This window comes from Parasteatoda tepidariorum, chromosome 4, assembly GCF_982258835.1.
Source record: "Parasteatoda tepidariorum strain Cologne lab strain chromosome 4, Ptep-v5.0, whole genome shotgun sequence".
NCBI classification, from domain to species: Eukaryota; Metazoa; Arthropoda; class Arachnida; order Araneae; family Theridiidae; genus Parasteatoda; species Parasteatoda tepidariorum.
The window spans coordinates 56,896,664-56,909,006 of NC_141758.1; the positions used below are offsets into that span (position 1 = coordinate 56,896,664).

General features: G+C 30.2%; 1 protein-coding gene across 2 annotated transcripts in view; it reads left to right on the forward strand.

Moving 5' to 3' along the window:
- The window catches only part of LOC107440994 (equilibrative nucleobase transporter 1), a 104,953-nt gene extending 101,535 nt beyond the window's left edge, over positions 1-3,418 (forward strand). For both annotated transcript variants that reach the window (XM_016054115.5, XM_016054114.4), the window contains exons 12-13: positions 816-936; positions 2,824-3,418. In XM_016054115.5, coding sequence (XP_015909601.1) covers positions 816-936; positions 2,824-2,958 — 256 coding nt within the window. In that variant the 3' untranslated portion in view covers positions 2,959-3,418. The remainder of the gene's footprint in view (positions 1-815; positions 937-2,823) is intronic.
- Positions 3,419-12,343: the final 8,925 nt, after the last annotated feature.

Here is a 12,343-nt window from a genome sequence, read left to right on the forward strand (position 1 = left end):
TTTAATGAAAAGATATTTTGTGAAGGGTCCGTTAACGGACCCAAATTTGTTCTAAACAGACCCCTGATAAGTAACCCATAAGTCGAGCTTTGAGATTAAACCTAGTGGCGTTTAAATTGATCACGAATGGTCGGATTCGATAAATTTAATCTACGAGTGATCAAAAGAGTTGTTATTCACCGGTTCGTCGTTAATCATTGAATTTATTGTGCCTTCATCATCAACATTTTACAAAACAGTTTTGGCACTGGACTACTGTCGATACATCTTCATACACATCGCATTTTTTTCTTGCTTGAATAGCATTTTTACCTTTCCGATAGTAAAATATGCATAAAATGCTGCTTTTCACTTTACATATTTGAAAAAGCATCAACTAAAACTTAAGCGTAGACACAAACGAAGTTTTCCACAAGCAAACCTTAAACCTTGCTATATCAGCTATCAAAATGTATAATGATTATGCGCCAATTTTAAATTGGCTGTGAAAAAATACAATGCAGTCCTCCACCGAGAAGAAAAAAATTACTTTCCGAACAACCCAGTATGTTCGAAATGCAATCTACATAATCTAAATTAAACACTAAAATATTAATAGCGATAACCATTCCTTAAGAAATCTAAAAACGTAGACTAAAATTCATGCAGGTAATCAAAATATGAATGGTTGGAGAAATTCAATTGATGAAGAAATTTTTAAAAAAACAAATGTAGAAGTCTCAAGGAATTAAAAAGAAATATATAGCGATTGCACATTTTAGTGAACACACAAATTTTTTGCACTATTTTACAATATTTATATATATTCATTTCAGATTTCCAGCAGAACATTTCAACAAACTGCTCGGAATCATGAGCACTATGTCAGCCATAGCTAGTCTCTTCCAGTTCCCCCTATTCCTATGGGAAGCATCGTCTCCAAAAAGCGTCCTCTATGTAAGTGTTGTAATCACTAAACTTTTCTGTTCAAACTTGTTTCATTTTGTAATTAAGAATTGTAGAACAAAGCGAAAACATACTTAGAGAACTTAATTTTGGCTTATATATCTTATTTGTTATACCTGAACTCAAAAATTTAGAATAGGGAGGCATGCAATTTTTTACGTGATTTTAAAGAATGTTATTTTACATAGCAAAATACAAAATTTAAGCGAAATCGGTTTTAAAAGTTCCTAAGAATTCGAATTTTAAAGTCTTACATTTAAAATTCGATTTCTCAGGAACTATTCGACAGATTTCGCTTAAAGTTTGTATTTGAGTGTTGTTTGTATCCACGACTATGTAAAATTACATTCTCTATAATGATGTAAAAAATTGTATACCTTACAATTCAAAATTTTTTCGACTATTATTAAATTGAAAAATTATTGAATATTTATTTGAATTATTTTTTTGTATGGAATTATCTTTTGATAGACGAATTTTCTAATTTTGGACAAAAAATTTTCAATTCGCAAGAAATGAAAATTAAGGGGTTCAAACTTTGAATCGCTTACTTGACCTAACTAGTTGCATATATTTTATAATTTTTTATTTTATAACCGTCGTTGAACAGTCGACCCAATTTCATGGGTTTATGACTACCAATGTTCAACTCCGTAGCCTCGTAATTTTGAACCCAATCCAGAAGACAAGGGAACTCCTGGATCGAGTATTGGGAGAAATTTGCCTTCGTGGAGGACTTTTTGATGGAGCTCACCCGCATTTGCGTTACATGGAGAGGAAGACCACGAGAACCTCCCACGGTAAGGGGACTCTAACCCACGATCCGTCTACCACTGAGTATATTTCACATCAGCGCTGTGGTCGGTGAAAGCCGGATGCCGAATTCGTATCGACTGGGATTCGAACCAGGTTCCAAACTTACCCGTAAACTTCGACTTAAAAGAGCACGAAAGATACGTCCAAAATCAGGATCTTAACTAATCATCTATCGCTCTACACAGTTGGAATTCAAATCACAGATTTGAATTTTATTCTACTAAAATCATTCAACACTGCTCTTCACCTACTGAACTTGACTTTTGAGAGTCATTTTACACTTTGAAAAATTCTAATAATTTAGTTATTGATCTTACGAGTGTCCCACCGTTTCCCAATATTTAGAAGTCTATTTTAATTTGATCTGTTAAACTCAGGGGTTCCCGCCAAATCCAGACATACCCGTTTCTTATCTTTTTATTACCTAGTTCATATTTGTTCCTCTGTCCCTATCGGTTAAAACCACTTTGCAGGTGGTTTGTCTCCTCACTTCTCAACCTTTATTTGACGTTTAGACACTGAGGAAAGTTCTTGTTTATAGTACTGAAACTATAGTACACTCATTTCTGCTTCAGTGCAATTTATTGCTTTTAGAAATTTCTTTATTTTTAAATTTGCTATTTTTTTATTGACATTTTACTTAAATAGTTTTATAGAGATAACCAAAATATTAAATAGAAAATAGATTCTTGTTAGGACAGAAGCCTGTAACAGGCTTCAAAAATAATTACTGTTTAAAAAAAAAAAAGTTCCAACTCACAAAACTTCTTTTGAAAACTGTTGTTCTCAGTGCTGTCAATTTCAATAGCATCTGTGTTTTTTCCTCACTTAAATATTAGTTTACAACTCCCAAAAATATGCTTTTATTTAAGCAGATCATTATGAAACTTCCTATCGAGCTACAATTGACAAAACTAAAAACGGAGTCAAAATATAGTATATGAAACTGCAATGTGCGTGATATAGTTTACAGAAATTTACATAGTGCTTCAGCCTATCATTTTAAGTAGCTGTGATTAGTTTAGTGCATGAATAAATAACCTCCTGACGATTTCTTTTTAGGTGAATGTGTTTGACAGCATTTTGTTAGCTATAGCAATCATTCATCCTGTACTGTTAATAATTACACCAGTGCAAAAGTATTTCTTGAAAGAAGAGAGATCTGAAAAGTGCGAACATAAGACAATAGAAAAGTGAAAGCTCTGCAGACAAGAATATTTTACTATTCAGGATTAAAAATCCTGCTACTATCAATGGGTGAAATCAATTGTGAATGGTGAAGTAGGATATATCAAACTTTATGTTGGTTAAAATGTAAATTGATGAAAATAATTAGGAATGAAAAAATATGTTACATTGAACTCTGCACTACTATAGAAAAATGTTGCATATTTTCTTTTCCTGATTCATTGATTGCATGATGGTGTAAAATTTTTGTACATATGAAGTGTGACATATGTGGTGAATGCAACTATATGGGTATTTAATACACAGTTCTCAAACACTTGTTTTTGGTTGTTAAATTTGTCTTCAAACTGTATATATTTTATGTATTTAGGATATGCTGCTTTTATACCTGAATTTAGTCTGAAAAACGAAGAAGTATTGACAGTTACTGTTTTAGAAAATAATAAATAAAAAAAATCTGTTATTCGGCTTTAATTGTTTTATTTTTTAAGCAACACTAGGCTTTGATCTTGGTTCACAAATTAAAAGAATGCAAAGTTAATAATAAATTTGAGCAATGGTGATGCAATTTTTAACACAGATTAATTCATTTTTAATTTCACAGACATTAAGGCAATTCTATACTTTGTAAAGATCTTGCAAGGGTACGATCCTTATTGTTAATCTAAGTCTGTTACCACAGTAAAAAGCTTTAAAAAACAAATTTGCAACTTTTCTTAGTTAGCCAAATGTTACCCAAGCGATTCACAGCTCATACCTTTGCAAATGGTTGTTCTTGTTTAAAATATTAGAAGGTGAACATTATTGTCACGGGTGAGAAGACTGGAGCTCGGTCAAAATTCCTAACTAAAAATGTCCTCATTATATTTTTTTTTAAAAAAAGCATAGAATTTTTTTTATACATATGAGATAATGTAACAACAACTATAATTTTGAATTAAAGCTCATTAAAAATTCTACCAAACATGAAAATAAAACTTTTTGAGGTAGGGACATCCAATAAATTTCATCTTGGGACCCATAAATGTTTTTGATAATTGGAAATGTATGTTTGATTCAGCTTCCAGACATAAATAGAACTAAACTAAATACAGAAGCTGTATTTTGTTTTGGTGGTATCAACCTGGAGCCTGATGACAACAACTGCATTTACATCAGGATAGATTAATAGGCTTTGTCAAAACTGAATACAGTTCATAGTCCTGCAGCATTGTATCCCAAGCTGTTGGAAAGTGGTGGACAAAGGACATCTTCAAACATTGAGAGTGGACACATATTATATCAATGAAGGAGCTAGAAAGCTCTAACTCTACAGACTCTGTTAGCAAGCTCCATATTGTTTTCTTTTAATATACCATTCAACAGCAGAAAACACTCCATCTCCCTCTTTTCAACAGATTCAACCCAAAATTGAATTTTTCTTTTGAAGGGCCAAACTCTGTTTTTAGTATCTATGGCTGTGGTACTTTTATCTAGCAAAGAAAGACTCATCTAAATCATTTTGATATCTGATAAACACTTAAGTACACAATTCCTACTCAATGAAAATGTTGGCCAATTTGACATTGCGGTCCATCAACAAATATAAGATAGCAGGAGATAAGTTTTCTACAGAGCACATAGTAGTAGCAGTACTTTGTAACATTTGAGCTGCACAATAGGCTATTGGCAATGGTCTGGGGAAAATCGCCAAAGATGATCTGAAGACATGCAATCATAATTTTCATTCTTCTCAGAGGGAATGACTCCTGCACTTTGGCATCCGTACCACCTGAGTGTGAAGTCGAGCACTTTACCACAGAACAGCTTAATGAGGACCTATAACACGCACCCTCTGTCTCTTCGCAGGCTGGTAAAAGTCATCACCCATCTGCTCACTGATGCTTGACTTTGATCTACTGGGAATCATGCCATACAATCAGTTCAAGGTGGAACACCAGTTTGGGGCGCCCTGGGTTGGATGTATTAAGAGATATAGATTTACTCAATCAAACAGAAATTATACTCATATGAGGACATCAGTTGAAACATTTATAAACAATTGCGATTCTCTATTAAAATATTCATCTTTTAAATTTAATTTGTTTGGTAAACAAAATCAAGTCAAACGCTAGTGTACTATTTGAGGTGCTAATCTGTGTAGATAATAATATCATGCATAACACTCTCTTTCAATGGCAACAAACCTGAGTACATTTAACCATCAATTTTTTGTTCCTCCATCATTAAAACTTCAACTTGGCAAATAGTAAATAAAAACTGGGACAATAGTAAATAAAAACTGTTTACAAGCTCACTTGACTTATTCTATCAGATGGTTGACATAACATTGCATATGAATTGGAAAAACAGTAAAGTTTGGATTTAAAAAGGGAGATAAGTCAAGACAGATTAGACAGTAATTCTCAATCTTTTCATAACCTAAGGAATACTAGATGCTTTACCAAATCACCAACAAGAAAATGAATAAAAACCTATATCGTTTATTACACATAAACTAAACAGAATATATTATTTAAGGTTATGTTGCCCCAATAGCAAAAGTATGACAATAAAATATTGAATGAGGCATTTCCTCTAAAATTCTCTTTACAACTTCAAAAATTCATAACTTCGAAAATAAACAAGATATTTATATTCTGTCTTTTGCATGTATTACTGCAACTAATAAAGTTTTGTTTAGTACACTTCAACATACGCACCATTGGTGGCCCTAAGCACTTCCAGTCTGTAATCAATTTCAAGCCAGGTGATGTAAAGATAATTTTGGAACACCCTGTATACTTAAGAAAAGATAGTCTTATCCTAGTTTCTGAACAAGAGGCCTGAGATTACTATTAATCCTTTGAAATAATTTAATAAACATTGAATATAAACTAAGGAAACAACGTTAAAGAGCACAAAAATATTATTAAATGCAGACAGCTGTTTCGGATGCTCAAAGGGCAACCTTCATCAGGACAACAGAAATCAGTTTTTAAACATTGAATATGTTTAATTTAGCCCCAAACTTATTGTTGGCTCTAATTTTTACCTTAATGGATAAAAATAGCATTTTCAATGGAGCATCCAAATTGAATAATTGCTTGCAATGCTTATTTTAATAACACTCACGGACCACATTAAGACGTCCCATGGTCCACAAATTGAGAATCTCTGGCTAAGCAGATACAGCACTCACTTCCTATTTAATAAACTCGAGTACAACTCAATAGCTTGTCAATTAGTATACTATTCTCATCCTTCACAGTAAAAAAAAAATGCAGTAGCAAGTTTTTGGGCTATGAAGGTCATAGAGGTTAAGGCTTCACAATTTCAAGACCAACAACATGATGTAGGTCAGTTATAAGCACCAGCCGCCTTTACTTTTTAGACAAGAAAGTGTTATAAAGCTGGATGGGCTTCAAGGACACAATAGCAGCTGGTCATAAATGAATTTGCACCCATTAAATCTTTCACAAAGGCAAGATTGGAGAGTTTTCTTGTCCTTAGAAATTAATTCAAAATTACAAGGATGCGAGAAAGAACAATAAAAGTTACACATCAACTGCGTGAATCAGCTGATAGCCACTGGTTATAAAATAAAGTAACAGCAATAACTGTTACACTTAGAGAGCAATGCAGACTTTAGTTTTGTTCAAGACTTACTTACTTTTTCATACTGTTCCAGATTTACTTTTGTTCTGGAAAGATAGAAGCATGTTAAGGGATAAAAGATAGGGGGGAAAAAAGGATTCAGAAATATTTAATTTAAAATAGAAGTTAATTAAAAAAAATCCTTATATCTTTAGGAACTTTTAGCTAGGACCCAGGCATTTCAAGAAAGTGGACAGAATAAAATAAAGTTGAAAGATTTCAGTAAAAGATAAACTAAATAATTTTGACCTAAAAATACTGTAAACTAGAACTTAAAATAAAATTAACAAATAAAAATTAATTACAGCAAAAGTATGCATAAAATTAACTCTAAAATACATTTAAATTTTACTTTTCTATCTTATTCTTTTTCTAATAAGAAAGAAAAAATACTCTTTACTTCTGTAGCAAATTACTTTATCATGTTTTATGACATAGAATGCATTTTTTGAAAAAATTTCTAAGACTGCCTAAAAATTTTTTAAAATAAATTTATCAACTTTAGAGAAGAATTGATGTATTGTAGGGTTGAATAAATGTATGTCTTTCTTAATATTTAAAACATGTCAGCATAAAAGAAAAGACTATGGAAATATATCTCAAAACATAATTTTCAAGTTAATTCTTTTAATATATTTCAAAATTTTCAACAAGACATCACATACAAGAGATGCAAGTTTGTATTTAAATGTACATTGGTAGCTGAAACAAATAATGCATACGGCAAGAGTCAGCCACTTAACACATTATTAAAGCAGGCACATTTTTTTCTCTCTCAGATTTCATAAAACTAAAATCTCTAAATATAAAAAAAAACAATCAAAGGCATTTCATGAACTACTGAAGGGGCTATACAAATCTACAGCATCAAAAATAAGTTATTTGATTACTTTTTTTCCTCTCCGTCTGTACACATTAAAGATCATCGTCGTCAGCACAATAGTGCAGGATAGGCCTCTGCTTTCTCTAGAACATTTCTCTGTGCAGATCTAGCCAGTTTAATAACCTAATGGTTTTAAAATTACAACTATCAATGTTTTAGGCACTCTCTAGCTCTATGATCAATTGGTTTATGTTTGAAAATCTTTTGTGTAAGACTATTCCCTTCTCTATTTTAGAAAAAATCAATTTTATGCACCAAAACTTAACCAGTTCTGTTAAAAAATATGTTCTTTGGAACGAGTTTCATTGCATTTGTTAGGAACAAATTTTGTGTAAAACTAACCTTATGGAAGCAAGCTTGCTATCTTCAAGTCAACACAGATTTCAAAATATAACATTTAGTGGTTTTTTAGTTACGTAGTTAGTACTTGAACCTTTGAATCATTTACACGTAGTGAAGTGGAACATAACCCTAAATCAAATTTACAAAACAAAGAATGATACATTAAAAATAATCTTAGCTACAACTAGAAGAACTTTTCTCAAAATGTATAGAAAAATGAGAGCCCTGTTTATATATATGTAGTTTAAATGTTAGTTCTCAAAATGATTTCATAAATCAGTAGTAAGACTGAGCTATGCTTAGCATATAAATTAAAATTTTGATTACTAAAAGAAACAAATTATGACTCCTCCAAACCAATAAATCTGAATTCAAATTACAGATCTAATTAGAGAGTAACAAAATTGGATAGAATCACTTAAGGTTGGTCAGTAAATTTGAGTCATTTATTTTAGAAACACTGTTTTTAGTTTGCTTGTTAGTTTTCACGCCATAAGTTGACGCCATACATTGAAGTTGTATAATCTATCCTTAATGACACTGTTTTTAATAAGAAAAAAAATCAAGGATATGCTCAAAGAAATCCAATTATATCTCCCAAGCATTTTCTCAATAACTTATAAATAAGTGTATACAATAATTAAAACAAGAATTGCTGTAGTAAATGCACTTTAAAAACGGAAAAGAAATAAAGCTATCTAATTTTTGGGTACTGGAAATTTGTCTAACCCCTCAACAAAGTTTACATTTAATTTACATACAATCTAAAATATATTAAAACATTCAATCATTTCTACAACTTCATTTCAAAAAAATAAAAGTGCTTAGATGCTAAATATGTATTGCACAAAATAAATCTATATGAATACATAAGAAAAGAAACTTAATACATTCTACGTCTACTAAAAAAAACTACAGCAAAAATACATTTGTTTCAGTTATAGGCAGTGTATTTATTTAAGGCTTTTGATTATAATACAAATTATCCATTTTTATAAGCTTTAAAAATGCATAGTTTAAAATGAAAGTGTTGAACATAAAACAGCATACATAAAAAAATTACAGTATAAATTCAATTATAGTATACATAATAATTTCCAACATTATAGCATACATCCATGTCAAAATTATAGTACAATTTATATTAAAGGGAGGGATTTTAAGAAATGAAAATTTTTGAATTTCAGTAAATTAGCTGTAAAATTTATATATTGATAACAAAAAGTAAAAACGACTTGCCTTTATTTCTGGTGCACAAGCTTCCATTTGGCAAACTCTATAAATTCCCAATTTAACTATTCACATCATAATAACTGCACTCTTAGCATTATAATTTGGAGTCAGAAGCAAGGCTTTAGAAGGTTACTCATGAATCATGTTACCAATTGCATTTGAAACCTTCTTCCACTGATATTTGCAACTGAAATACTGACCAAAGAAGGGTATTCAGAGATCGTCTATAGTCAAATGCATGGAAAACCTTCTTCCTTTCCAAAAACAATCAAATTGTAACTTTAGATCCTTCACAAACTGAGATCTGCAAAATTTAGGGTCTCGGCAAAAATTAATGTTGTATGTTTTAATAAGACTAACAGACGATATTTTCAAGAGATATTCAAAAATATCATTCAGAACCTTCTACCATTAAGCTCTTTAATCTCTATATTAGAGAATAGTCAAAACTTTTTTTTTTATAGAAAAACACCCTTTTTCTTCCAAGTTTTTACAAACAATTTTGACCTTCTTTCAAAAGCTGCAAATCACTTTGATTAGAATTTTTTTTTTATTTCCTTGAAAATGGCATCTCGGACACATTCGGTACATAGAAAGTCGTGTTTCCATCAACATCTTTAACCAAAACCAGTTTTAGAAATGATAGCTCAAATGGCCAGATTTTTCAACAAAAAATAAGCACCCTTTAAGTACTTTTTAAGCACTCAAAGAATATTTTTAATCACTTACCGAATAGAAAATCCTAGTTAGGATCTGTGCAGTAAGTAATAAAAAATTCCATCGTTTAAAGTTCTTAATTTATGAACATAAAATCAATAAAATTCAAAAACATTTTCAAAAACATTACATAATCATCATAAAGTAACTAGTTTCTGAAAAATATTGCAGAGAAAATTGTGAAAATCGTGAATTTTTTGTAATTTAGAATGACAATCGACACGGCAAGAAAAAAATCTTTTTTTTTGAAGATAGAAAATTAAGCACTTTTTACAAATCCCGAATAAAAAAAAAAAGTTCCTTTAAGGGCTTTTAAAAACGCAAATCAAAAATAAGCACCTTTAAAAACGTTACGTACCCTGAAAGAGTAACATACTCCCTAGTTTATCTATTAATGAAAGACTAAGTGGGTTCTGTAGTTAATTAACTAAAAACAAAAAGTATATGTATTTTAACAAAAGGCTAATGCAAAAAGTTTCACATGTGCTGCTAAAAACTTTGCACAATAAACAAATGACCAGCAAAATATCTCTATTAGATAAATTTTGTAAACAGATAGGTTTCATAAAAGTTTTTGAGGCTCAAACTAGTATTTAATATTCGAGTGCACTTAGAAATGAAGTTAGGGATTTTGCAGCATTTTCAAATTTCTGTATTTTAAACAAGGAAAAAAAATTAATTTTTCGTAAACGTTCAGAGTAATGTTCTGCATAAGTTTAAAAGTACCCTTACTTTATCTTGCTCAATCTTTATAAGGAAAAAATGCACAAATATAATATATCTTGTTTTAAATCAATCAACAATTTGATAAAAAAAAATATTATCAAAATATAGCTCTGCTTAAAACAAGTCTTTCTCCATTGCCTAAAACATACACTACTTTCATACATACATATACATATTTTAAAGGGCATGTTTTCTAACTGACACCATCACAAAAGATTAAATTCAAATATTTTTCATTGTAATTCAAAACATTCTTAATATTGCATAGTTCAGACACATTTTTAAAAATTTTAATGAAATAGTTTACTCAAAATATCATTCAACAATAAATATAATAGAGTAGAGAAAATCTTAAGCTTCATAATATTGGGCAGTTTGATTTCAATCAATACACTGAACTACCATTGAATCACAGATAGACAATGATAAGCATATTGCGTAGAGCTGGACCTCCACTTCAATGCACAGTGGTAACTGCATATATACCTAACACTATGGGTGTAGTTAATCAGTGGATGGTAAATTGAACTAACATTTTACTTCACTAGCTACATGCAACATGCAATACACTTGCACCAACTCACTCTAAGTTCTTTAAAGGCTAATTACTCTTACAGTTTGTCTAATCACATTCATGCATTCTCAACATATTGTTGGGCTTGAAAATCTTATTTCTCTAAAGCTTTTAAACATTTAATTATCCAATCACCTCACACTAATTGTAGGTGTTAAAAAGCATATAAATCTGGAATCTTATTCATACTGGCATTTAAAATGTCTGACTAACAATAACCATAGCACATATGCAACAACACATAATACATTACACTATATATACAGGGGTGATTGTGGGCCTAACTCAAAAATCCTGAAAATTTCTTGAGTAAAATCATTCAAAAAATTAATATCTTTATAAATTTAAATCATTGAAATTTTGAAAACATGATATTATAAATGAATTATATGCAGCATAATTTAAATGAATAATTATGTTAAAGTTTATTTTATCTCTAATCACATTTATTATTCTACCAGAAAAAATATTTATAAAATGAAAGAAATGCCAAGTATAAATTCTAGTTCTAATATTTTTAAATAAAATATACAAGAATTTTTATATATAAACGTGATCGATGATTTCTTGAAACTTCTGGATTTTGGATTTCAGGGAACTTTAGGATCGCGGGTAGCGAAAAATCCGGAAATTTAGATTTTTCCGGAGCACAATCACCCCTGTATATAAGAAGCAACAAACAGTATTTATACAGTTATCACATTGCCTTCACTTTGTGCATAAATGAAGTGTATAGCTGTACAATTCTCCTAGCTTTGTCTATCACTAATACAATGGCCCTTCATTGTACAAGAACTATAAAAACAATGCAATAAGATGAAAAAAATAACAAAATTACCTCACATAATCCAATAGAAATTTTCACATTATAATGTATAAATAAAATGCATCAATTTTAATAACAAAAAATAATGTTATCAACAATGCATAAAATTTATATAGAATACCTGGCATTTTTAGACAAAGTATAAAATAAAGGATTATTGTACATTTTCTTTGGGCATAGTATAGAACAACAAATGCTATTTAGGTAAAGTATGAAATAAAGGTCACGGTAAGGTTAATATTTAAAAGATGTTCTTTTTTCATTAAAACAATTCTCATTTTGGAAAAAAAATAATGAAACGAATTAAAGAGGTCTATTAGGTATATTGCTTGCAATGTAAGAAAAGTCCATATTCCATAGAAACAGAAGACATTTTATAGAATGTCTGATATTTTTCCAATGTTTAAGCAATGGAAATAATTTAATCATTGCATATTTTGTCAGTTGGTTTTCACTC